This window comes from Triturus cristatus, chromosome 3_2, assembly GCF_964204655.1.
Source record: "Triturus cristatus chromosome 3_2, aTriCri1.1, whole genome shotgun sequence".
Lineage (NCBI taxonomy): Eukaryota > Metazoa > Chordata > Amphibia > Caudata > Salamandridae > Triturus > Triturus cristatus.
Window position 1 is genome coordinate 884,869,506 of NC_140584.1, and position 24,739 is coordinate 884,894,244.

General features: G+C 49.1%; 1 protein-coding gene across 33 annotated transcripts in view; it reads right to left on the reverse strand.

Annotated features, from left to right (window-relative positions):
- The window catches only part of NCOR1 (nuclear receptor corepressor 1), a 1,832,391-nt gene that overhangs the window by 1,131,594 nt on the left and 676,058 nt on the right, over nt 1-24,739 (reverse strand). For all 33 annotated transcript variants that reach the window (XM_085649294.1, XM_085649293.1, XM_085649281.1 and 30 more), the window contains one exon: nt 1,461-1,574. In XM_085649294.1, coding sequence (XP_085505420.1) covers nt 1,461-1,574 — 114 coding nt within the window. The remainder of the gene's footprint in view (nt 1-1,460; nt 1,575-24,739) is intronic.

Sequence of the window (24,739 nt, forward strand, 5' to 3'; positions counted from 1 at the left end):
ACCAAGTCAATGAGCATCAGTAGTCTGGCAACAAAAAAAGAAAAAGGGGGGGGGAGGGGGGTGGATTTACTGCAACAGAAGCCCACTTTCTCACACTGTATTTACAAAGCATTGCATTTCCCAATAACAATATTGCAAGTCAAAACAAAGTGCATTTAGAATTACAATCCAACTGTATTACAACTGTATATTTACTGAAAAATAGTTATCACTTACCCGTGCCAGGCTTGCTTGGTTCTAGGAAATAAAATAACTAAAAGAATATTTTTTATGCAAAAACAATTGGTCTGAAGTTCAGTCTGAGTGTGTGAATTCATTTCCTGACTGAGTATGTACAAGAAATGCTAACCACTGCCCTCTAATAAAGCCTTACTGCTCGACCAAACTACCACAGAGAGTGAGGTTCTATCTACTTTACCTCTGCCTACCTTTTGGGTTCCACTGGACTCTGTGCATACTATACCTCACTTTGGTATATTACATAAAGAACCAGCTTACTACAACCCCAGATTGGATTACTAGAAACTGTTGAAACAATACATAGCAGAGCACAAGGCCACATTAAGGCCCAGAACGTACATTTATATTTAGTTCTGCAAAGGATTTATCGGAGCTCATAACTGTACACAGTTACTTTTATGTACTACCAATTCATCTCATAATTCCATTGTTAAATTAGGATCGAGAGACTTATTAAGTAAAGGCCGGGTAGGTCAAGCACATATAACTGTATGCCTATGCAAGCATGAGTATATGTGAGTACTTGTCTGCCAGCTTGAGTGGACAGAAGTGTACAATTATCACATCAGTATGGCCCAAACGGTGATGAAGGCCCGCCTCTGATAAAGCTGAAAGTGGCAGTAGATTACAAAAAAAAAAAAATTACCATATTAGTGGCAATGGTTTTAACTCTTTTAGCCCTTGCCAACAAGTACAGGAACACTTTATAATTGTGCGTGTTCTAAAATACTCAATGTTTCTGATCCAATCAGAGACATTACTCCTATTATACACTTTAGTAGTATATCTTGTAGTATGTCATTATCAACTGATAAAACATCAAGGATTGTCCTTCAATCAATCCTATAGGCAACAATAAAATTCATTGCTGTTTACATTTCTGAAGGTATTTCCAATCCAAGTCGCCTTTAGAATACACAACAATGCCACAATTGGCACTCACAAAAACCAAACAACATTTTTCTACTAATTCAAAAGTTAATCTTATGAAGTCAGATGGCTTTGAAATTGGCATGGGGAAATGGTACCTGTGAGAATCTGGTAAAGGTCCTAGGAGGGTCAATTTAAGGGAGACCTACAAATTTGAACTGCGCAGAAAAAAGATACTTATTTCTGACATAACTTAATGCTGGCAGGATAATGACTTGCTTACAACCCTGTAACACGATTTCCTACATAAAATTACATGGTCTACAATTCAGTAAGCTCCTGATACTTACATTGTGAAGCCAGTCGGTCCGAACTTCCTGCAATCAATCCGACCCTTTCAGACTTCACTTCCTTCTCTTTTCCCCGAGGGGTTACACTTTGGGGCAACACCTGGGGTTCTGGAGCTTTGGTGAACAGAAAAAAGAAACAATTAAAGAAGCCCAAATATAAATAACATTAAACACTATGATCTCGCCAGCTCTCCCCTAGATGTTTAAAGATAGCCCTCTTTGTCCAGTTGTCTGCTCAACTTTCATTCAAATTTTGCTGCCTTCCTCCACAACATATAGCACGAGCAACCAGGCTACTCCATCCATTGGCTTTCTTGTCCTGCAAGTGACAGTAATTTATCTCTTGACTTTACTCGTCCTCCTAAAGAACAAATTACTTACCTTCAGTAACGCATTATCTGGTAGAGACCATATTTAGCCGCAGATTCCTTACCTTTGAATTTCCCTGGTGTACAACAGGGTCTGGAAGATTTTTGCGTGAGCAGTATCCCTGCTTGCCGGTAGGTGGCATAGATTGGCTCCGAGCAGCGGCAGGGGCACGTTTGCGACATCTATAGAGAATTCAGTTTCTTTTCCCAACTTTCACCGTCAGGAGCAAAGAGGCATGAATTGCACTGACACTAGAGTGTCAAAACTAGGGCCCCGAAAGGGATTAACCCTAACCCTAGAAATCTGTTCGTAGAGGAGAGGGTGGGTGGAATGGTAGGGAATTTGCGGCTAGATATTGCCTCTACCAGATGATAGGTTACCAAAGGTAAGTAACTTGTTCACCTGATAGAAATCTTGCCGCAGATTCCTTACCTTTGAATAGATACCCAAGAAATCCCATCCACAGTGGTGGCTGCAGACAAATTCTAAAGCAGAAAACCCCCAGGAACCAACAGGCGAAATGCCAATCCATGTGGACCGGACTGTGCAGGCAGTAAAGTTTGGTGAACACGTACAAGGATGCCCACGTACTGACTGGCTGATGTAAAGAAGTGGAATTCCATGTGCTAAAAGTAGTCACAGCTTTAGCCATGGCCATTAGCCATTAGCTCTTGGCCATTGCGTAACAGCTTTTAATACAGAGTATGACCCAGAGCGAAATGGTTTCCTTCTACACCGCAAAGTCTTCTTCACTCCAACATTCCCTACAAAGAGTTGGTGGTCCACCCGGAACTCTTGTGTGCAGGGAAGGTAGAACAACGATCTTTGTGTCCAGACAGTGGAGTCGCTCCTCTTCTTTTGAGAGATGTGGAGGAGCAAAGAAAGTGGGCAAGGTGACGGATTGGCTCACATGGGATGATGTTACCACTTTAAGCTTAGAAAGAGGCCCTAGTGCAAACCACCAGTCTATCTGAAAGAATAGACAGGAATGGAAACTTGGATGATAAAGCCTTCAGTTCACTCACCCTCCGGGCAGATCGTATTGCCACACGAAAGGCTGTTTTGATTGTGAGCAGCCACAGGGGACAATTATGAAGAGGTTTAAAAGGAGCATACATTAAGAATGTGAAAACTAAATTAAAGTGCCACTGATACATAATGAAAGGAGAATGGGAAAACATATATAAGACCTTTAAGAAACCTATTTTCAAAGGGAGCAGAAAGTTAACCCTTTTGTAGGATGCTGGCTATGTATACACTATACCAAGGTAAGGTATAGTGATTACAGAGTCCAATGGATCTCCCAAAGATTTACAAAGGAAAAAGTAGCTAATACCTTACCCTCTATTTGTGGTTGTATGGGTTGTAGGAAGCTGGCTCTGTATATACTATACCAAAATGAGGTATAGTGTGCACTGAGTCCAGTGGAACCCCAAAGATAGGCAGAAGTAAAAGTAGATAGCACCTTACTCTCTATTTGTAATAGAGTGGGCGAGCAGTAAGGCTTTATCAGAGGGTAGTTCTAGGAAAGTGGCTCTGTATATACTGTTTCCAAATAGGTATAGTGTGTACAGAGTCCACAGTCCCCAGAGGTTTGGCAGAGGCTAAAGTTAGATATAACCTTACTCTCTAAATTGATAGCTTCGTCGAGCAGTAAGGCAGTATCAGAGGACAGTGTAAAGCATTTGTTGTACACACTCAGTCAGCAAATGGTCTCACACACAAGAACTGAACTCTAGGCCAATGGTTTGTATATACAAATATATGATTGTTTTATTTTAGAACAAACAATAGGTATCAAAATATACTTTTTAAGAATGAAATGCTTTAGTTAAATACTTTTCAATAGGTAATCGTCTTTTGAATGCAATAGTTACAGTTTGTTGCAATTGGCAACACAATTCAAACACAATTATAAATTGAGCTCAAAGGAAAATTCTAAGTAAATGCAATTGATTACTTTTAGGATTACTTTTCTAACTCCAGGACTGGATTCTAGATTCAGTCCTGAGACACTTCTTGAAAACAAGTGAGTAAATACGTTTTAGTTACTGTTGTGATTTTTAAGCAATATTTTGGTATTTTAAAAGTTGACATTTAGAAACTTTTTCTAATAAAATCACCAATGTTATCCTACGGGAGGAAAATTCACTTAGCAGTTAAGTGGGGTTATTGTTACTTTTTCTAGCTCAGTGTTGGATCCTGGATCCAGCACTAGTATACCACCTGTAAGCAGTTGAGAGAATGCGTTTAGGTTATACAGGCAATTTTTAGCGAATATTACTAAGTTTGCAAAATTGTCACTTAGAAACTTCTTCAGCAAAAACTAGGCAATGTTATCCTATGGAAGGAAATTCAAGTTGCAGGTAAAGTATGTTCTCGTTACTTTTGAATGCAGTGCTGGGCTCCTAGGCTCAGTACTGGGACATCTACCTAAAACAGGTAAGTAATTACGTTTCCACAGTTGGTATGATTTTTAAAGAATATTTGTAGTTTGCAAAAATCGACACTAAGAAGAGATTTCACAGAAAAACAGTCAATGGTTTCCTATCGAAGAAAATGGAGTTAGTGGCAAGTATGGTTGTAATTACTTTTCAGGGTTAGTGCTGGGCACCAAGATCCAGCACTGGGATCTCTCCTAATAGCAGGTGAGTATTTTCGATTTCGTTACTCGTTTGATTTTAGATGAATATTTTAAAGTTTAGAAACTCCACACTTGGAAGAATTTTCAAGTGAAACCAGTCAATGTTACCCTAAGGAAGAAAAGTGAGTTAACGGCTTTTGGGCAAGTACTCGACTGGTAGAGTAAAGGTTCTGGGCATAGACTCAGGGGTATCCCAGGGTCAGGTAAGTACAGTTGTTACACCCTCAGCGGCACAGGGGCAGCCAGGTGCAGAGTGAGGTAGGCCCAATGTTATCCTATGGGAGGTGGTGGCTGCTGGCTAGCAGGCCACGCGGCTGTGGGAGCTGGGCTCCTGGTCACTTGCTCTGGGCAAGTAGGTTAGAGAAGAAGTTGCACTGCCAGGGCCACTAGGGTGGCTGGTTGCAGGGTGCTTTTGAGCCTTCGGGCGCTCAATGGATTGCAATGGAGAAGCTCAGGAACGAACAAAGGCTGCTAGCTCGGGTACGAAGATTCTACAGGTGCAACCACCACTTCGCTAGGTACTTGGAGAATAGGCAGGTACCCAGGAGTTGGGCACAGGGGGCCGCAGGGGTGCCTTTAGGTGTTGGGAAATCTTACCCACTGTTGATCACGGTTGGGGGGTCCCTGGTTCTGAGGCTGCAGGCGTCGTCAGGAGTGTCGAGGTGGGTCCTTTGGTGCTGGATTCGGGGTCACAGTCGCCGGGGGGACGCCCTCATGGTCTTTGTCCACTCAAGCACAGGCCAGGCTTGGCGGGTGCAGAGTGTACAGGGTTCGCGGTTCCTTGCTGACGTTACTTGCTGATGTTACTTGCTTTGAGCAGTACCACTGCTCGTAGGAGACCCAGGTGCTTAGAGTCATAAGGTAGCCAGGTCCTCTAGTGTTTGTGAGGTTGCTGGCCACAAGAGATGCCGGGATTTAGCAGGAGCAGGTTTCTGGGTCGACAGGCCGGTAGGGCTGGGGCCAAAGCAGTTGGTGTCTTCCTTTTGTTAGCAGCTGCACGGCAGGTCTTCTTTCTTCTTGATCTTCTTTGCTGTTTCGGAATCTGGATCTAAGGAAGGAAGGTTGAGGGTGCCCCTAAATAATAAACTTAGGGGTGTTACATGTAGGTAAAGGGCAGGGATCAGTGGGTCCCTGCCCTGGGTTGGGTACACCCCCTATCCTGCCACTCTCCTGTGGGAGGGGGCAGAGGCCTAGACCTGATTGGGCAGGGCTCCACATCTTCAAGCTGGCGAGAGCCCGGAGATGTGCTTCACCTCGCCTCCCCCAAATGAGGGGAGGGGTTGGCAGAGGTTGGCACACCCCCTGTCCTTCCTTGGGGTTTCAGGTCAGTCTTCCTGCCAGAGTGGGGATTAGAACCGGAAGAGGCCAGTTGCTGAGTACAGCAAGTGGCCTGGAGAAGCTCACAAAGGCAGAATGCGTTTGAAGCTTCCCCTGCCCATCCTGGGGGAGGAGACCTAGCACCTCGCCCAGGATGTGCATTGTTGCAGACCCAGGATAGCGGATGGCTCTCTACCCAGGGGTCCAGCAACATGTCTGCTGTGTGGCAGCCTAGGCAGCCCCTCAGACAAGACGTGGATTGTAGGTTAGGTTCAGGGGGCATCTCTACGATGCCCTCTGTCATGCATTGTATATTAAATCCCACACTGGCATCAGTGCGGGTTTAATGTGCTGAGAAGTTTGATACCAAACTTCAGTCTTCAGAGGAGCCATCATGGTGCTGTGGATTTCGTGTTGACAATCTCCCAGCACCATATACTCTTTAAATGGCAGCACTGCACTTACAGTGCCCAGGAATGGACCTGGGTACTGTAAGGGCACAGGGCTCATGTTCCTGTACCCACACCACTGGCATAGGGCACCCAGCTAGAGGGTTGGCAGATGTATGCCAGGGCAGTGTGTGTTGTGGGCATGGCACACAGGGATGTGTGCCATGTCGACTGTTTTGTTCTATAACCAGACACTCAGCCTGCAAGGGCAGTGTGTTAGTGTCAGGGTACAGGGCCTCTAAGGGTGGCACAATAAGTGCTGCAGCCCTTAAGGGCCTTCCCTGGTCATAAGTCCCAGGGTACCTAGTGTACCATTAACCAGGGGCTGACATGTGGCCAGGGATTTGCCAATTTGGGTTTAAGGTTTCAGCACAGTTTTTAGGGAAGGAACATAGGCCCTGGGCACCTGATTGGCAGGAGCCCAAGGCACACTCAAGTCAAAGTACATTCAGCAATTCAGCAAAAAGTGGGGGCATACCATGCAAGAAAGATGGCACTTTCTCACAGTAGTGTTAAGCATTTTTGTACACACAACAGGCAAATGATTGTCAAAGACTAACTGAGAGGCAGAGGTTGCACACCTCCTGTAGGTCGGTGTGGGGAAACTTCGACCCACATCAAGGACACTTTTTAAATGGCGTCCTTTCCATGACCCAGAGATGAGGCCCTGGTCGGCCCGAAGGTCTTCGTAGACGACCGGAATCGAAGACTTCGAGTGGAAGGGCACGTGTGGCTGGAAACGCGATCGAAACAATACAGTCGAGATGGGAAGGATTGCGCGTCGAAGAGAAACCGTTAACGTCACATGCCTTATGACTTCAAAAGACTTTCCAAGACAAAAACAAGTACAAACATCCGGGCCCAACACCAGATGGCGATCTATGCACAGTGTGTAATCTGCAGTTCATATGCCTCGAACATTAAGTTATTATATTTCTAGAACGAAACCAGGCCTGGTACAAGTAAGTGAAATGCTTTGCAAAATGGTATGCAGTATTTACAAATTAAATGCAAGTGCAAAATGCAGTGTTTTGAAATACAGGTAAATCGAGATATCAAAATTACTGTACATATCACTTTTTAGTTACTCAAGATTACTTTTTTAAGTTGCTTTTTCTTCAGTCTGATATGCCTAAATATCACACTGGGACATTTCCTAAAGTAAAGGTAAGTACAATCCGTTTTGCACAATTGTAATTTTTCAGGTATCCATACAAATCAACTCCACACACAATATATCTTTCGTAGAAAAACAGTCAATGGATCCCATGGAGAGAAATGAAGTTATCGGTTACCAGATAAGTACTCTGTCTTTGGGGTTGAGTTTCTGAGGTTAGAACAAGGATTCCGCGAGGGTAAAGAATGCACTCACAAAGCACCCTCAGCTGCACTAGGGCGGCCGGGTGCAGAGTGCTGAGGCTCAATGTTATCCAATGGGGGATAGGTGGCCTCCGGTTGGTGGCTGCTCACGAGCAGACCACAAGGTTGTGGGAGCAAAGCTCCTGGTGTTACGCTCAGGGAAAAGAGGGATCCGGCTTAGCACTCAAAGTGCACCCGCAGCTGCGGCTGGGTGCAGGGTGCGGTTTTGGCATTGGGTGCCCTTTTGTTTTCAACTGGGATTTTTGTTTTTTAGCTGCAGGCTCGGTCCAGGAAGACTTCTGGGAGGAAACAACAGCTGTGCAGGTAAGTTGGAGGGCTCAGGGACGTAGGTGCACCACAGGTTCTTTTCTCCAGGGAGTAGGGCAGCGGGATGCAGGGGTGACTTTTGAGGTCAGATTTAACCTTACCGGGCCATTTGTGGTGGGAGATGTCGGGGGGAGGACCTTGGGGCGGTGTCCGTGCAGAGGCTGCAGGCGATATCAGGGAGTCCTGGAGGAGTCAACCCACCGTTGACTCAGTACTCTGGAGCGCTGGGGTACCTCGCTGGGACGGGTGGGCCACTCGAACCCGCGCCGTATGGGACGGGTGCAGTGGTGTTTTCAGGCGTCCGGTTTCTTTGTCCTCAGCAGACTCAGAGTATGTCTTGGGAGTTTCTTTTGAAAAGAGCTGCTGTTCACAGGAGATCCGGTCTTTGTTGAAGGCAGTCAGTCCTCCCAGGGATCTGGAGGTCACTGGCTGCTGGACGAGGCGAATTTTGGCGCAGGATCTCTGGATACTGCAGACAGGCAGGTAGGGCCAAGTGAGTTGTTCACTGCAGTCTCCTCTGCTGGGCATCTTCTTTTGTCCTTTTTCATCATAGGACGCGGGAATCTGTCTTCTTGGTTCAGGGCTGCCCCATTAATACTATATTTAGGGGGCGGTTTAGGGGTCTCGAGGTCAGTAGCTGTAAGAAGAAACAAGTTACCTGTAACTTTGGTTCTCCAGTATTGGTAACTTTCATAGATTCCCATAGCTTGTATCATTCCCCGTCGTCGGAATGGGAGTCTCGGTATCCAAAATAACATAGCAGTAGTAACAAAAGAGAAAGAAAAACGCCTAGGCCTCATTCCCTTTTGTAGTATATCTACCTCTTTTTGTAAAAGAGACCAAAATAAAGCAACAACCAATCAGATTAGCCTCACCCCACAGAACCTTCCAGAGAGAAGCTCAGAGCCTCAGATTTTCGTAGCCGTTGTGTAACAGTACAACCAAACCTGCCGAGGGCTGAGCTTTCCCAGGGGAGGAGGGTGGGCGCATGGGAATCTATGAAAGTTACCAATACTGGAGAACCAAAGTTAGAGGTAAGTAACTTGTTTCTTACTCCAGTATTGGAACTTTCATAGATTCCCATAGCTTGTATCAGAGTAGCTAGCAGTAAGAAACACATTTTGCCTTCCTGAGACATCTCAGTATCCATAACTATATATCACCGTACTTTTTTTTTTTTCCATAAAAGTACCATGCAATCACATAAGAAAAATACATAGCAAAATGTGCAAGAACCATACAAAGGAAGGAGGGAAGAAAGGAAAGCTCACCACTCAATGGAAGAGGTTCCTCAGGACCGCCTGGCCCACAGCCGTGTCTTCCTATGCCAAGGTCTCCAGACAGCAATGTCTTGTAATGGTGTGCACGCGGCTCCAAGTCGCAGCTCTGCAGATGTCTTTAATCTGGACCCCCGCAAAGAGCCGTAGAGGAAGCCATGGACATCGTCGAGTGTGCTCTAATTCTACCCTCTAGAGGCTTGTCTGCTGCAGAATGACAGAACTTTATAGCACTGGAGATCCATCTAGCAATACCCTGCTAGGACAGGGGTAATCCTTTGCGGGGAGCACTGAATGCAACAAACAATTGCGAAGATTTTCTAAAGGCTTTAGTACGGTCCAGATAAAATTTCAAGCACCGCTGCACGTCCAGCGAATGAAGTGCCCTTTTCGCCGGTGTAGACGGTTGGGGAAAGAAAGCTTTGAAAATCACTGGCTCATTTAAAAGTCCGAAGGCACCTTTGGAATGAACTTTTGATTAGTCCGTAGAATGACAGTATTCCTTTTGAATTGGAGGGAAGGTTTCTGAATTGTAAGAGCTTGCAATTCCCCAATATGTCTTGCTGACGTGAGAGCAAGAAGGAGGCTTCATCAGCTGGGAGAGAACCAAGTTCAAATGCCATGTGGGAGGCGGAGGCCTCACGGGAGGATAAACTTGAAACAGTCCCTTGAGAAATAGCTTGACGATTCTAGAGGACCAAAGAGACGGCACAGAGGCAGTGCGTCTGAAGCGAGAAACTGCAGCCAAGTGCACCTTTATTGACGAATGAGCCAAAACTGCCTTAGCCAAGGACAGGAAATAAGGAAGAACTTGATGAGGCTGAGACAAAAAAGGATCCACACCTTGCTGATGGCACCATATGCAAAAGCGTTTCCATTTGAGACGGTAAGTCTGGTTAGTGGAAGGGGTTCCAGCCTGCGAGAGAACATCCCTTATTTCGTTCGAGAGAGGAAGATCTAGGAACTCTCGCTACTCAGGAGCCATGCTGAGAGGTGTAAGGAACGAGGATCAGGATGCCAGATCTGGCCCTGGGACATAGTGAGAAGATCCGGAATAGTCCGTAGAGGACAAGGAGGGACCAGAGAAAGAAGGTGAAGCTCCGTGAACCAAAACTGCCTCGGCCATGCCGGGGCTATTAAGATCATTTTGCATGGTTCCGCCTTGATCTTTCTGAGTATCCTCGGTATGAACGGAATGGGGGGGGAAAGCGTACACAAATGCGCTTGACCAAGCTATCGAAAGCACATTCCCCAGTGATACGCGATGGTGAACTTGGCTTGCGCAAGACTGGCATTTCCGGTTTTCCGGGGTGGCGAAAAGATCTATGGAAGGTTTTCCCCACTGGCGAAAAATGTCCTCCAAGACCATCTGGTTTAGTTCCCACTCGTGGCTGATGGATGAAAGCCTGCTGAGCCTGTCCGCCTTTTCGTTGAGGACCCCTGGAAGGTGTTCCACTGTGAGTGATATTCCGTGGAGGATGGCCCATTCCCAAATCCTCTGCGGCTCCTGTGACAACGGAAGAGACCTGGTACCCCCTTCTTTGTTGATGTAATGCATGGCCGTGGTGTTGTCCGTGCGGACGAGAACCGCGGAACCCTGCAACCGTGGCAGAAATGCTTGAAGAGCCAGGCGAATCGCTCTGAGTTCCAGGAGGTTGATATGAAGGAGGCGGTGTTTGGGTAACCAATGCCCGCTGACCTGCAAGTCCTGAAGCACCGCACCCCAGCCGTCCAGCGAGGCATCTGTCGTGACAACATGAGGAGCCGGATTTCTTATGAAAGATAGATCTCGGGATAAATTCTCCTCCTGTGTCCACCACAAGGCGGCGTCCTTCATCACCGCAGTAATAACCACCTTGTCGTCGAAAGTGCCGTGAACTTGTTGCCACTGCATGTCTAGTTGCTCTTGAAGAGCTCGCATCCGCAATCTGCAATGGGGTATCAGAGGGATGCATGAACAGATCACTCCTAGCAGGGATTTGTAACTGCGTACTGAAGGACACCTTCTTCTTCTCAACAGATGTGCCAAGGACTTGCCTTTCGAAGGTTGGGGAAGCCTTGTTGAGAGACGTGTCCAAGATAGCACCTAGGAACCGTGCTCTCTTGGACGGACAGAGCGACTTCTCTCTGTTGAGAGTCAGACCCAGATTGCTGAACAAAGCCGTACACCCCCCAACTGTTTCCTCCGCTATGAGCCTGGATGGAGCCTTCAGCAACCAATCGTCTAGGTAGGGAAAGATTTGGATTGGTGTGGCTCACTGGTTAGAGGCGGCAGACCCGTAAGCAGAAGTCGGCCTGGGACCACGGTTCGATTCCCGATGCGGCAGGGTCTTGGGCCAAGGTCAGCGGACACGATAATTCTCTCGGTGCCTTCTCTATTCATGGATCCCACTCAGCAACTCTGGGCAATAGCTTGCTTAATCTCCACTTACGGCCCCATTAGCGCCGGGGATGCTTGTCTTCACCTTGGAGATTCGCAGTAGGGATCATCTCACAGGGAAAACCAGGATGGGTTCCCCAGTTGTGCTCAGCGCCGGGACACTCTTGAGTAACTGCGCGCTTTACAAATGCAATATAACATAACAGAACATAACATAATGCTGCTTCCTGAGGAAAGCTGCTACCGGTGCCAGCACCTTGGTAAAGATACTCGGGGCAGAACGAAGTCCAAAGGGTAAAACCCTGAATTGGAAGTGGCTCTTGGCTACTATGAAGCGTAGAAACCTCCTGTGGGCTGGATGAATAGGGATGTGAAAATAGGCATCTTCGAGATCGAGAGTGGCCATGAAATCTCCCGGGTTGAGGAGACGCAAGATATCCTGGAGAGACACCACCCGAAAGGATTGACAGATGAGATAGGAGTTGAGTTCCCTGAGATCTAAAATGGGTCGCCATTTCTCCGGCGTCTTCTTGACCAGGAAAAACCTAGAGTAGAAACAGTCCCCCCTCTGAGACAGGGGAACCGGTTCCACTGCTCCCTTGAGGAGCATCTGATGTACTTCGAGCCTTAAGAGACGCAGATGTTTTGAAGGCATGGCGACAGGGGCTTGGAAGGTGGTATATGAAGAAACTCCAGTGTATGACCGTCTCGAATGATGTTGAGGACCCAACGGTCCGATGTTATCCGGGTCCAGTTGTGGAGGTAATGGGACACCCTGCCTCCCACAGGTGTCAGCGGGGAGGAGGGTACAGTAGGCAGAGCCAGAACGCCGCTATTGTCTCTTGGAGGTGTCACGTCCCTGGCAAGTCTGTTTCCCTCTAGTGGTTGAGCGAGAGAAAGACGCGGACTGGCCTTGTCGTTGTTGGTACTGTGGGCGATACGACTGGGATGTCGAACCATGAGAAGAGTACTGTTGCTGTTGGTACGAGCCTCTGTAGGACGCGGTACTCTTCCCTCTGGCCCCACGGAAAGGCCCTTTACGATACTGAAGAGTGCCTAGAGACCTCGCGGTCTCCGTATCTTTTTTAATGTCCTGGAGGGCATCATCAACATCTTTCCTAAACAATGCCTCCCCATCAAAACGGGAGGTCCAAGATCTTGTTCTGAACCTCCGGTCGGAACCAAGTCGCTCGGAGCCAGCCCTGCTGACGGAGAACAGCCGCACCTACCAGTGCACGGAAAGCTGTAGTGGCGATGTCCATGGCGCAGTCAATCACTTCCGCCGACGTAGCCTCCCCCTCCTGAAGAATTTTCTTGGTCTCCGTCTTGGCCTCCGATGGAAGTTGATCCAAGTAAGGCGAGAGGTCGCACCACATTTGGCGATAGTACCTGCCGAGGTTCGCAAACGCATTAGGTGCCCTTACTGAAAGACTGGCCATAGAGGAGAAACGTTTTCCCGCATTATTCAGGCGCCTGCCTTCCTTATCTGGAGGGGTGGTGAGTGGTGCCGAAGGATTACGTGACTTGCATAGCGCCGCCTGGGATATTACCGAATCTGGCTTCGGCTGACCAATCAAGGACGCTGGACTGTCCTCATGCGCCTTGTACTTCTTTTCGAGGCGCGGCAAAACCAGAATCACCGTAGCCAGGTTCCTCAGCCTTCAAACCCTCGTCCCAGAGATGGCTAACAATGGGAATTGAACAAAACACTTTCCTGTAGGGCTCCTTAAAATCATACAGGAAGCATTCCGTTGGGGCTGACGGCATAGGAAGCTGGAATATACTGGAAGCCCTTTCCATCAGCTTGAGGAAACCCCCAATATCTGCCGGGGGAGAATCCACCGGATCAGGATAGGTGAAGCCGGATCCGGAATGACGCAGGCCTCCCACTCAGCACACTGATTAGACGTGTTGCCAGTTTCTTGATCCTCATCAGAGGAATCATCGGGAACAACCGGGATCACTGGGGGCAACACTGGGCTGGAAACGTGCAGTTGAGAAACCACCTGAGGCGGTTGCCCTGGAGAAAATTCCGTAGGAGCCGATGGAGTAGGCACAGTATGCACTGCAGAGAAAGTCGAAGACGGAGGAGGAGGAACGTGAGAAAACCTCTTCCAATAATCCTGTAACATGCCCTGGAGATCTGCCAGGAGTGATGAAGGAACCGCAACCATACCCTGGCCTGCGCTGTCCTGACGCCCATAGGATGGTGGATAGGCGAACCCAGGCTTCTAGTCGCCCTCTGAATCAGTGTCCTGACATTTCACCAGTAGTTGTGAAGGACTATGGGCATAACCACAAGAATACTGATCATCCCCATCAGAGTCGTCTTCTTCTAATAACTATGCGGGAGGCAAGAGGGTCACCCTCCTTGGCGATGTCATATCCAGTGTTATACGTCTCAAGGAAATTGTAAACCTCTCCATCGACGAGGTCGTCGTCGGAACCGTCGGCGTTGATAATGGAACCATCGTCCACGAGGTCGTCGACGGAAGCTGCACCGTTGACGACTGGATCGTCGACGAAGATATGGGCGACGACGGCACAGTCTTCATAGCTCTCGTGGACGACACCGTCGTCGCCACCGCCGTCAACGACAACCTTGTAGACGCCGGTATCGTCGTTGACACTCCCATCGACGCTGCCGTCGATACTGGAACAGAAGGCACCGTCGACGGCGGGACTTTCTTAAGTTGAGGTTTTGAAGTCTTCGTCGACGGAGTCTGCAGCTGCGTCCTCAACGAACTAGAGTCCTTTTCTGACTTCACTGAAGATAGAGAAGAGTGCTTCTTGAACGCCTAAGTGGATACCACCACTGCTGGGGCAGTAGAAAGTCCTTCCCTTTCCTTTGCACCGTGGTGAGGAGATTTACTAGGACTCCGGCTCTCAGACTCACGGGGGGTCTTTTTTGAGGCCTTAGCAGGGCGGTCAGAGGATGGCGAAGGGGAACCCCTACCCCTTTTCACTGACCTGCGAGAGGAGGTGCCAGAAGAGGAGTTCTCACTGTCACTGGATGTAGCACCCTTCCGTGACTTAACCTTCTGGAGCCACGTGAGAAGGCGACCCTCACGGTCCCGGAGGGTCTTTGTAGAAAAGGTGCGGCAGATCTCGCATTCCGCAGCCTTATGATTCGGGTACAGGCAATAAATACAATCCTTATGCCTGTCCTACACGTAGAGCCGCTTTTTGCCACAGGTGGAACAAGGCTTGAACAGGGCTTTCTTCTCCTTGTCAGACATTCCTGAAGGAAAACAGCAACAAGTTGGTAGAAAAATATTTTGAAAAAAGCAGTCATCAAATTTTAAGTGAGCAGAGCTCAAAGGAGACTCCCTAAGCACAACGTGCAGTAGAAAATCTGAGGCTCTGAGCCTCTCTCAGGAAGGTTCTGTGGGGTGAGGCTAATCTGATTGGTTGTTGCTTTATTTTGGTCTCTTTTACAAAAAGAGGTAGATATACTACAAAAGGGAATGAGGTCTAGGCCTTTTTCTTTCTATTTTGTACCTACTGCTATGTTATTTTGGATACCGAGACTCCCATTCCGACGACGGGGAATGATACAAGCTATGGTTATCTATGAAAAGTTCCAATACTGGAGTAAACTGGCTCTATAAATACTGCACCAAAGTGAGGTACAGTGTGTATAGAGTCCAAGATTCTACAGAGGTTTGGCAGAGGTTAAAGTTAGATAGAACCTTATTCTCTAAAGTGGTAGCTTGGTAGAGCAGTAAGGCAGTACCAGAGTACAGTGTAAAGCATTTGATGTACACACTCAGTCAGCAAATGGTCTCTCACACTCAAGAACTGAACTCTAGGCCAATTGTTTTGTATAAAAAAAATATACTGTTTTATTTCTAGAACCAAGCAAGCCTGGTACAGGTAAGCATATAAATACTTTGCAGTAGTAATTGACTTGTTTGAACACAGCTCAGAATTGCAGTATAACTCTAGGGGTGGGCGGAATTTGCAAAAGTGACTTTAGCAAATTATCGCGAAAATGTTAAAAATCTCCGCAAACACGCGGAAATATCGCGAAGATGCGGACGTTTTTTTCCCGCCCGTTCGCGGTATTTTCTGCGTGGTCGCGGCTCGCCAACTTACCCATGCGGTTGCTCGCGGGCGCGGCCATCTTGTTTTCACTCTTCTCGCGGTGCATGATCGCGAGAAGAAAGACGTGATCGCGGGACCAATGACATTACTGCGGGCGCGTACTGTCGCGAGACAGCGCAAATGGCTACCAACAATCCAACATCTCGTGGAGAACACGACCGGATCGGGAAAACTTGTCGGCGAACGCGGGGATTCAGGTAAGGCGATCGCACGCGCGCGAGAATGTATTATTTTACAGCGCGAGCAAGAAACAAATTATCGCTAAGCTGCGGAATGCGGAAATTTTGACATTTTCGCGCTCTACGCGGAACGCGAAAATGTCAAATTATCGCAATTTCCGCGAGCGGAACAGAAATTTAGCCCAGGCCTATATAACTCATACTGGTTTTGATTATAGGCTTAAGAATGCAGTTTGCAACACATTGCAGGTATAGTACATTCAATTGAATGGGCTTTTTAAGTAAAATGCAGTTATGAATATGCTACTTACCAGTATGCATCTGTTCTTGGCATGTAGGGCTGCTGACATTCATATCTGTGCATAGATCGCCGCCTAGTGTTGGGTCCGGATGTTTGCACGTTGTTGTCCTGGAAGAGTCTTCGAAGTATACTGAGATAGGTGACTCCTCCCCTGGACCACAGTGCGCATGGGCATCCTCTCCATCCTCAGATTGTGTTTCGCCATTGTGGCAGTGATGGAGTAGATACAGAAAGTGATGACCATGCTATACAGTAATTCTGAGAGCTGCAGCTGCTACAGGAGCCGGGGAGGAGGGTGGGCGATATGAATGTCAGCAGCCCTACATGCCAAGAACAGATGCATACTGGTAAGTAGCATATTCAGTTCGAGGCATGTGGGCTTGCTGAATTCATATCTGTCCATAGAATACATAGCAGTACCTCCCATTAGCGGCGGCTACCAGTGCCAGCTGCAGCGGTCTGAAAAAGAGTTTTGAGAACAGCCTGTCCTACAGCTGCCTGCTGTTTTGAGTGTACATCTACACAATAGTGTTTGGTAAATGTATGTATAGTGGACCATGTGGCTGCTCTACATATATCATATAAAGGAATGTTTCCCAGGAAAGCCATGGAGGCCCCTAACTTACGCGTTGAGTGGGCTCGTGGGGGAATCGTTAATGTGCGTTTAGCCTTTTGAAAGCAAATTTGAATACATTTAACGATCCATCTGGCTATACCTGCTTTGGAGATGGCGTTGCCTTTGTGTTGTGGGGAAAAGGCAACGAAAAGTTGTTTTGTCTTCCTAAAGCTTTTGGTTCTGTCTATATAGTACATGAGGGCTCTTTTGACGTCTAGTGTATGGAGCATTCTTTCAGCGACATTTTGTGGATTCTGAAAGAAAACAGGCAGTTCAATGGTTTGATTCATGTGGAACTACGATATTACTTTAGGCATGAATTTGGGGTTGGTACGTAGTACGACCCTGTTTGCGTGAACCTGTATGAATGGCTCTTGAATGGTTAGTGCCTGGAGTTCACTAACTCTTCTCAACGAAGTGATTGCTACTAGGAAAGCTACTTTCCAGGTTAGGAATTGAATCTCACATGAGTGGAGAGGTTCGAAGGGTGGACCCATCAGTCGGGTGAGGACCAAGTTGAGGTTCCACACTGGTGCTGGTGGGTGTCTTGGGGGAATTACTCGTTTAAGTCCCTCCAAGAAGGCTTTGATGGCAGGCACTCTGAATAAAGAGAGGTGCTGCCTGTTTTGGAGATAGGCTGCTATTGCGGTTAAATGGATACGTATTGAGGTGTATGCCAGATTGCATCGGTATAGGTGTAAGAGGTAACAGATTATGTTTTGAATGGATGCGTCTAGCGGGTTTATTTCATTGTTATTGCAATAAATGACAAACCTCTTCCATTTGGCTGCATAGCAAGCTCTGGTAGTGGGTCTCCTAGCTTCCTTAATGATCTCCATACAGTCAGGTGGCAGGTTTAGGTAGCCAAACTCTAGGACTTCAGGGTCCAGATCGCCAGGTTCAGCTGTTGCGGATCTGAGTGCTGAATTTCTCCATGGTTCTGCGTCAAATGCGTGGGTTTGATCCGCAGCCTTTGATGCGGCACCACGGAAAGTTCCAGAAAGGTGGTGTACCATGGCTGACGTGCCCATGTTGGAGCAACCAGGATGAGTGTCAGTGAGTGTTGTCGCAGTTTGCGTGCCACTAGCGGTATCAACGGCGCTGGGGGAAAAGCGTACGCAAATCTGCCGGACCAGTTCATCCATATCGCATTGCCCTGCGACTGTGGATGTGGGAACCTGGCGGCAAAGCTTTGGCATTCTGCGTTTTCACTTGTGGCGAATAGGTCTATCTCTGGATGACCCCACTGTTGGAAGTACGGTTGGAGTACTGACGGGTGTAGCTCCCACTCGTGCATCTGGTGGCTGTGTCTGCTGAGCAGATCCGCCATCTGGTTGTCCTTGCCGGGGAGGTGTTCCGCCATGAGGAATATGTTCCTCTGAATGGCCCACTTCCACATGCTCTGAGCCAGATGAGACAACTGTGGAGAGTGCGTTCCTCCCTGCTTCTGTATGTAGTACATGGCAGTCATGTTGTCCGTCCGGATCAACACGACTTTGTTGCACAAGTGTACCTTGAAGGCTTTCATTGCCAGGAAGATTGCCATCAGTTCTAGAAGGTTAATGTGCATCTTCTTTTGTTGTATTGTCCATAGTCCCTGCACTGTGTAATTGAGTACATGAGCTCCCCATCCCTGGAGAGACGCGTCCGCTGTCAGTATTATTTGTGGAACAGGCTCGTGGAACGGTCGGCCCTTGCAAAGGTTTTGTGGATTCCACCAATGCAGAGAGTTGTATGCCCGACCGCTCACCAACACTAGGTCTTTTAATTGCCCGTGAGCCTGATTCCATTGACGTGCCAAGCACTCCTGAAGCGGGCGCATATGTAGTCTCGCGTGCGGGACTATGAAAATGCAGGAGGCCATCATGCCTATCAACTGCATGAACACTCGCGCAGGAAGGGAGTGTTGGGGTTTGAACTTTGAGATCAGCATTTGCATGCCGTTGATCCTCACTAAATTTGGCTGAGCTGTGGCTGCCAGAGTGTCTATGGTCGCACCTAGGTACTGTTGTACGTGTGCGGGTTGGAGATGTGATTTTGGGTAATTTAGTGAGAATCCCAGACTGTGAAGAAGGTGAATGGTGCGGGACATGTGGCTGGCACATTGCTGGGCTGACTTTGCCTGAACAAGCCAGTCGTCCAGGTAAGGATAGACGTGAATGTGTTGCCTCCGTAGATGTGCAGCCACAGTAGCTAGGCACTTTGTGAAAACTCTGGGTGCTGTTGTCACGCCGAAGGGAAGGACTTTGAATTGGTAGTGCTGCCCCTGAATAGTGAATCTGAGATATTTTCTGTGTGATGGGTGTATGGGTATGTGGAAATACGCATCTTTGAGGTCTGGCGTGGCTAGGAAGTCTCCCTGTCTGAGCAGCGGGAGAACCTGCTGTAGGGTGAGCATGTGGAAATGCTCTGAGAGAATGTAGTGGTTGAGGGGTCTCAGGTCTAGTATAGGTCTGAGTGACCCGTCCTTTTTTGGTATTAAGAAGTACAGAGAGTACACCCCTGTCCCCTGCTGGTGGACGGGCACGACCTCTATTGCGCCTTTTTGCAGCATACTTAGCACTTCCTGCTGTAATAATGCTAAGTGCTCTGAGGACATAGGACGGTGCTTTGGCGGTATTGTGGGTGGAGTGGAGGTTAATTCGAGGCAGTAACCGTGTTGGATAACATCTTTGACCCACCTGTCCGTGGTGATGGTATTCCACGTGGACAGGAACCGCTGGAGTCTTCCCCCGACAGGTGTTATGTGGTCGGGGGGAAGGGAGAGGGCGTCACTGTTTGTTTTTGGGGGAGGACCGGGTATTGCCGTAACCGCGTCCTCTGCCCTTCGTGCTGGAGCCACGATATCCACCTTGGGTGTTTTTATCATAGGTACTTTGTGTGCCCCCTTTATTGTAGGTTTGCTGTGACCTCTGTCCTCTACCCGCTCCTCTATTTCCGGGGCGACGAAAGGAGCCACTACGAAATGTCTGCGTTTGCAGAGCCCCCATTGACTTTGCAGTGTCTGTGTCTTTTTTTATCTTTTCTAGGGTGGTGTCAACCTCTGGTCCGAATAAGTAGTCGGGGTTGACAGGCTGATTGAGGATGTTATTTTGAACCTCAGGTTTGAATCCGGAGATTCGTAACCAGGCGTGTCGTCGTAGCATGACGCTGGTGTTTATTGCTCTCGCAGCTGTGTCGGCGGCATCCAGTGCACACTTAATGGATGCGTTTGTGAGAAGTTGTCCCTCCCTGATGAGGAGCTCCGCTGCCTCTTTGTACTCGTCTGGTAGATGTTGGAGTAGGGTCTCTAACGTGTCAGTGTGAGCGATCGTAGCGAGCTAGGAGCGCCTGTGTATTGGCAATGCGCCATATGTTTGCCGCCTGGGCTGCAATCCTTTTGCCGGAGGTCTCTAGCACCTTGGACTCTTTGTCCGGGGGAGGAGCATCACCAGTTGTCTGCGAGTGTGCCCGTTTGCGAGCATTAGCAACTACGATGGAGTCCAGAGGTAACTGGCCTCTAATGTACGTAGGGTCCCCAGGTGCGGGCTTGTATTTTTTCTCGATCCTGGGTATTATTACCCGTGCCCTGGTGGTTTCTTTGAAAATGTCCTTTGCTGGCTTGAGGACACCTTTCAACATGGGCAGAGTCTTTACAGTCCTCTCTGAGGTTGCGAAAGTGTCCACCAAGAAATCGTCCTCGATTGTGTCTGAGTGGAGTTGCACTCCATGATTGGCTGCGGCACGTTCAATGAGGGCGTTGAATGCAGCAGTGTCCTCAGTGGGAGACGTTTTTGCGCCATAAAGCTGCGTGTCCTGTGTATCCAGAGCGGCACCTGGGTCTACAGGGTCATCCCAAACTTGATCAGGGTCCTGCTGGCCTTCAGGGTCCATATCCCTGGGGTAGGTGGTGTCGTCACCCATGTAGTTCTCTACTGCGTCCGTGTCGGAGTGCGTCGGAGAGAAGGACTGTGGATCTGGGTAAGAGGTGTGGAGGCGTTCATAAAGAACTGGTTCCGATTCCGCCGGCAGTTTTTGCTTTAGCGGGATCCTGTAAGAGTCCAAAGCCTGCTCGGAAGTGATCTTCCGCTTTCGGAGCATGAGCCTGCCGGTGTCGGCGTCGATGAAGTGGGACGGTGATGTCCCAGTAGGAGAGTGTTCAGTAGATGGGGACCTTGTCTGGGTGACACGTGTTCTGATCTCGAATAGTTTCGGCGCCGTGGATGGCGGCAAACCAAAGGTGATGTTGGTCGGTGCCGAAGGTGCCTTTTGAGCCTTTTTCGGCTCGGAGCCCGACGTGGCCTGGAGGGCTGCCTTTTCTCTGATGCGTTGCAAGGACGCTGCAACTTGTCGCACCTGGAACGCCGACGGTTCTTTGGCGCCGAGTGGTTCTGTAGAGGTAGGTGTGGACTTCTTTGGAGCCACAGGGTCATCGAGCCAAGGAGAGGTAGTAGCTGTCGACGGCGTCGATGATTGGACCGTAGTCGCTGCTTTCGAGGTGGATTGCGATGCAGCGGCCATTTTAACCTTGGTGGTCGGTGCCGATTGTTTCGGTGCCGGGGGCCGAGGCGCTTTGGCGGTACCGATGGCCTTTCTCTTTGGGTCGGCGCCGACATCGGCTGCAGCGAGTTCGGCACCGAAGTCCCTTTTAGTGCGGTCGGAGCCGACGGTTTGGGCTGGCGTCGAAGGTGTGGCGGTCCTCGAGCCGACCAGTGTTAGTTTCACTTTCGGTTTCTGTTGAACCGGTGCGACGATTGGTTTCGGTTTCGTGGAAGGGAAACCAGTCTTTTTGGGTAATAATGGCTCTCGCTGGATGTCCGAGGCCGGGCCAGAGGGCGGGGCCGAAGAACTGCGGGATTGATCTTGGGTAAGGCCCGAAGGCGATCCCTCGACCGGAGCCGTAGACTGACGCACTGGGATATCCTCCGTTTGGACGGGTAGGCCCTGCTCGTCACCAGAGCTACCTTCTTCGGCCCCTAAGGCCTCATCGTAGTCTCCTACCTCATCGTCGGCTTCTTCCCTGTGAAAAAGCTCTTTATCTACGTCTTCCGATCTGGAACCGTGTTCGGAAGCGGGGCTGGAGGGTATGTTTTCCACGCTTTCAACATCTTCGTCCTCGGTGCTGAAGATGTTGGTCGGGGCCGGTGCCGCTTGCTGCGCTTCAAGTCTTGCGGCTCGTCGATTCCGGAGAGTCTTCTTGGATCTGAATCGGGCACAGGCCATACATTTCGATTCGTCGTGATCCGGTGAGAGGCATTTGTTGCACACCGGGTGGACGGCGATATGTGGATATTTCGCGTGGCAAACAGGACACCGCTTGAATGGGGTCCTAGATTCCATCGTCGATGTAGGGTCGAAGGTCGGATATAATGGATCCGAAAAAGTTGTTAAAGTCGCTAAACTAGCCAGTAAACTGTCGATACCGATCGGGAACAGTACAGACGAAAACTAAAGGCCTTTTGGCCTGAAAACTAAATTTTCCTAACTTGAGTCAAGGTAAGCACATCCGAACTCAATGGCGGAAAAAAACAATCTGAGGATGGAGAGGATGCCCATGCGCACTGTGGTCCAGGGGAGGAGTCACCTATCTCAGGATACTTCGAAGACTATTCCAGGACAACAACGTGCAAACATCCGGACCCAACACTAGGCGGCGATCTATGCACAGATGAATTCAGCAGCCCACATGCCTCGAACATTACTTTTCAGATTACTTTTCTAACCACACGACTGGATGCTAGATTCAGCCCTAGGACATTTCCTGAAAACAGGTGAGTAAAAGCATTTTGGTTAAAGGTATTATTTTAAAGGAATATTATTGTATTTCAAAAGTTGACACTTAGAAACTTTTTCACATAGAATCACCAATGTTATCCTAAGGGAGAAAATTCACTTAGCAGGTAAGTTAGGTTATTGTGACTTTCTTACTCTGTGCTGGATCCTGGATTCAGCACTGGGACGTTTCCTGAAAACAGTTGTGAAAATGCGTTTTGGTTAATCGGCTGATTTTTAAGGAATATTTGCAGTTTTAAAAAGTCGACAAACTTTTTGAGAGAAAAAGTGTCAATGTTATCTTATAAGGAAAAATTAGTTATCGGTTTCAAGATAAGTAATCCGTCTTTTGAGTTAGGGTTCTGGGGTTAGACTCATGGGTCTCCCAGGGTCAGTGATGCACTGTTGTTGCACCTTCAGCGGCACTTGGGCGGCCGGGTGCAGAGCGTTGAGGCCCAATGTTATCATATGGGGGAATAGGAGGACGCCGGTTGGTGGCTGCTGGCAAGCAGGCCACAGGGTTGTGGGAGCAAAGCTCCTAGGATTAAGCTCAGGGCATGTTGGGGACCAAGTTAGCACCAAAGGGACACCCTCAGCGGCGCTAGGACAGCCGGGTGCAGGGTGCAGTTTTGAGGTCAGGTGCCCTGTTTAATTCAATGGAGATTCTCCGGGACAAAAACACTGCAGGCTTGGGGACAAAGATCTTCCAGGAGTGACCACCACTTCGAGGGGTAAGTTGGGATGTAGAGGGATGGTCAGGCACCACTGGGTTGGGCTTCAAGGCTGTGGGGCATCGGGTGCAGGGGTGCCTTTAGACATCAGATTTTCTTACCCGCTCTGGTAGCGGTAGGGGGGTCCTCCTGGATTGAGGCTGCAGGCATCATTTGGAGGCTTGAGGCAAGTCAGGGGTCGCTGGATCTCGGGTCAGGATCGCCGGGGGGACCTCCTCGTGGGGTTTGTTCACTCAAACACAGGCTGGGCTCGGCGGGAGCAGAGTGTGCTGGATTCGCGGTTTCTGGCTGGCACCAGAAGCTGCAGTTCAAACACGTCCGGTGTTCACTGGAGAAACAGCTTGGAGAGTAAATGCAGGTAGGTCCTCTGAGGTTTTTGAGGTTGCTAGCCGCTGGACATGCCAGGATTTTGCAGGAGCAGGTACGGCGGTAGACAGGCCTGTAAGGCTGGGGCCAAGTCAGTGGGCGTCGTCCTCTTGTTAGCTCTGCACGGCTTCTCGTCCTTTTCTTGTGGTTGCTGGATCTGAGGAAGGAAGGTTCCGGGTGCCCCTAAATACTGAATTTAGGGGAGTTACAGGTAGGTAAAGGGCAGGGTCCAATGGGTCCCTTCCCTGGGGTGGGCACACCCCCTAACCTGCCACTCTCCAGTGGGAGAGGGGCAGGAGCCTGTCCCTGGTTGGCTGGGTCCCTCCATCCTCAAGATGGCGGGGACTCGAGGTTATGCTTCACCTCGCCTCCCCCACCTTAGGGGAGGGGTTGGCAGAGTAGGCCACACCTCTCTTCCTCACTTTGTTTATCCCCGTCGGGTCTCCCGCCCAAAGTGGGGGGTAGAACCAGTGGGGACCAGTTGCTAAGTACAGCAAGTGGTCTGGAGAAGCTCACAAAGGCGGCATGCCTCTGAAGCTTCCCCTTCGTGAACCCTGCCCGACCTGGGAGAGGAGGCTTGGCACCTCCCAGGATGTGCATTGTTTCAGGCCCCCGAGAGCAGCAAGCTCTCGACACAGGGGTCCAGAGACATGTCTGGTGGTGGCAGCCTGCACAGCCAGTCAGCTAGGTCACTGGGAGTTGGTCGAGTTTCAGGGGGCATCTCTAAGATGCCCTCTGTCGTGCATTTTACATTAAATCCCACACTGGCATCAGTGTGGGTTTAATGTGCTGAGAAGTTTGATACCAAACTTCCCAGTCTTCATTGCAGCCATTATGGTGCTGTGGAGTTCGAAATGACAACATCCCGGCACCATATACTCTTAATGGCAGCACTGCACTTACAGGGCCCAGGAATGGGCCTGGGCACTGTAGGGGTACAGGGCTCATGCACCTGTACCCTCACCACTGGCATAGGGCACCCAGCTAGAGAGGTGACTGATGTATGCCAGGGCAGTGGTTTGTGGGCATGGCACACAGGGATGTGTGCCATGTCGTCTCTTTGTTTGGCTCTGCACCCAGACACTCGGCCTGCAAAGGCAGTGTGT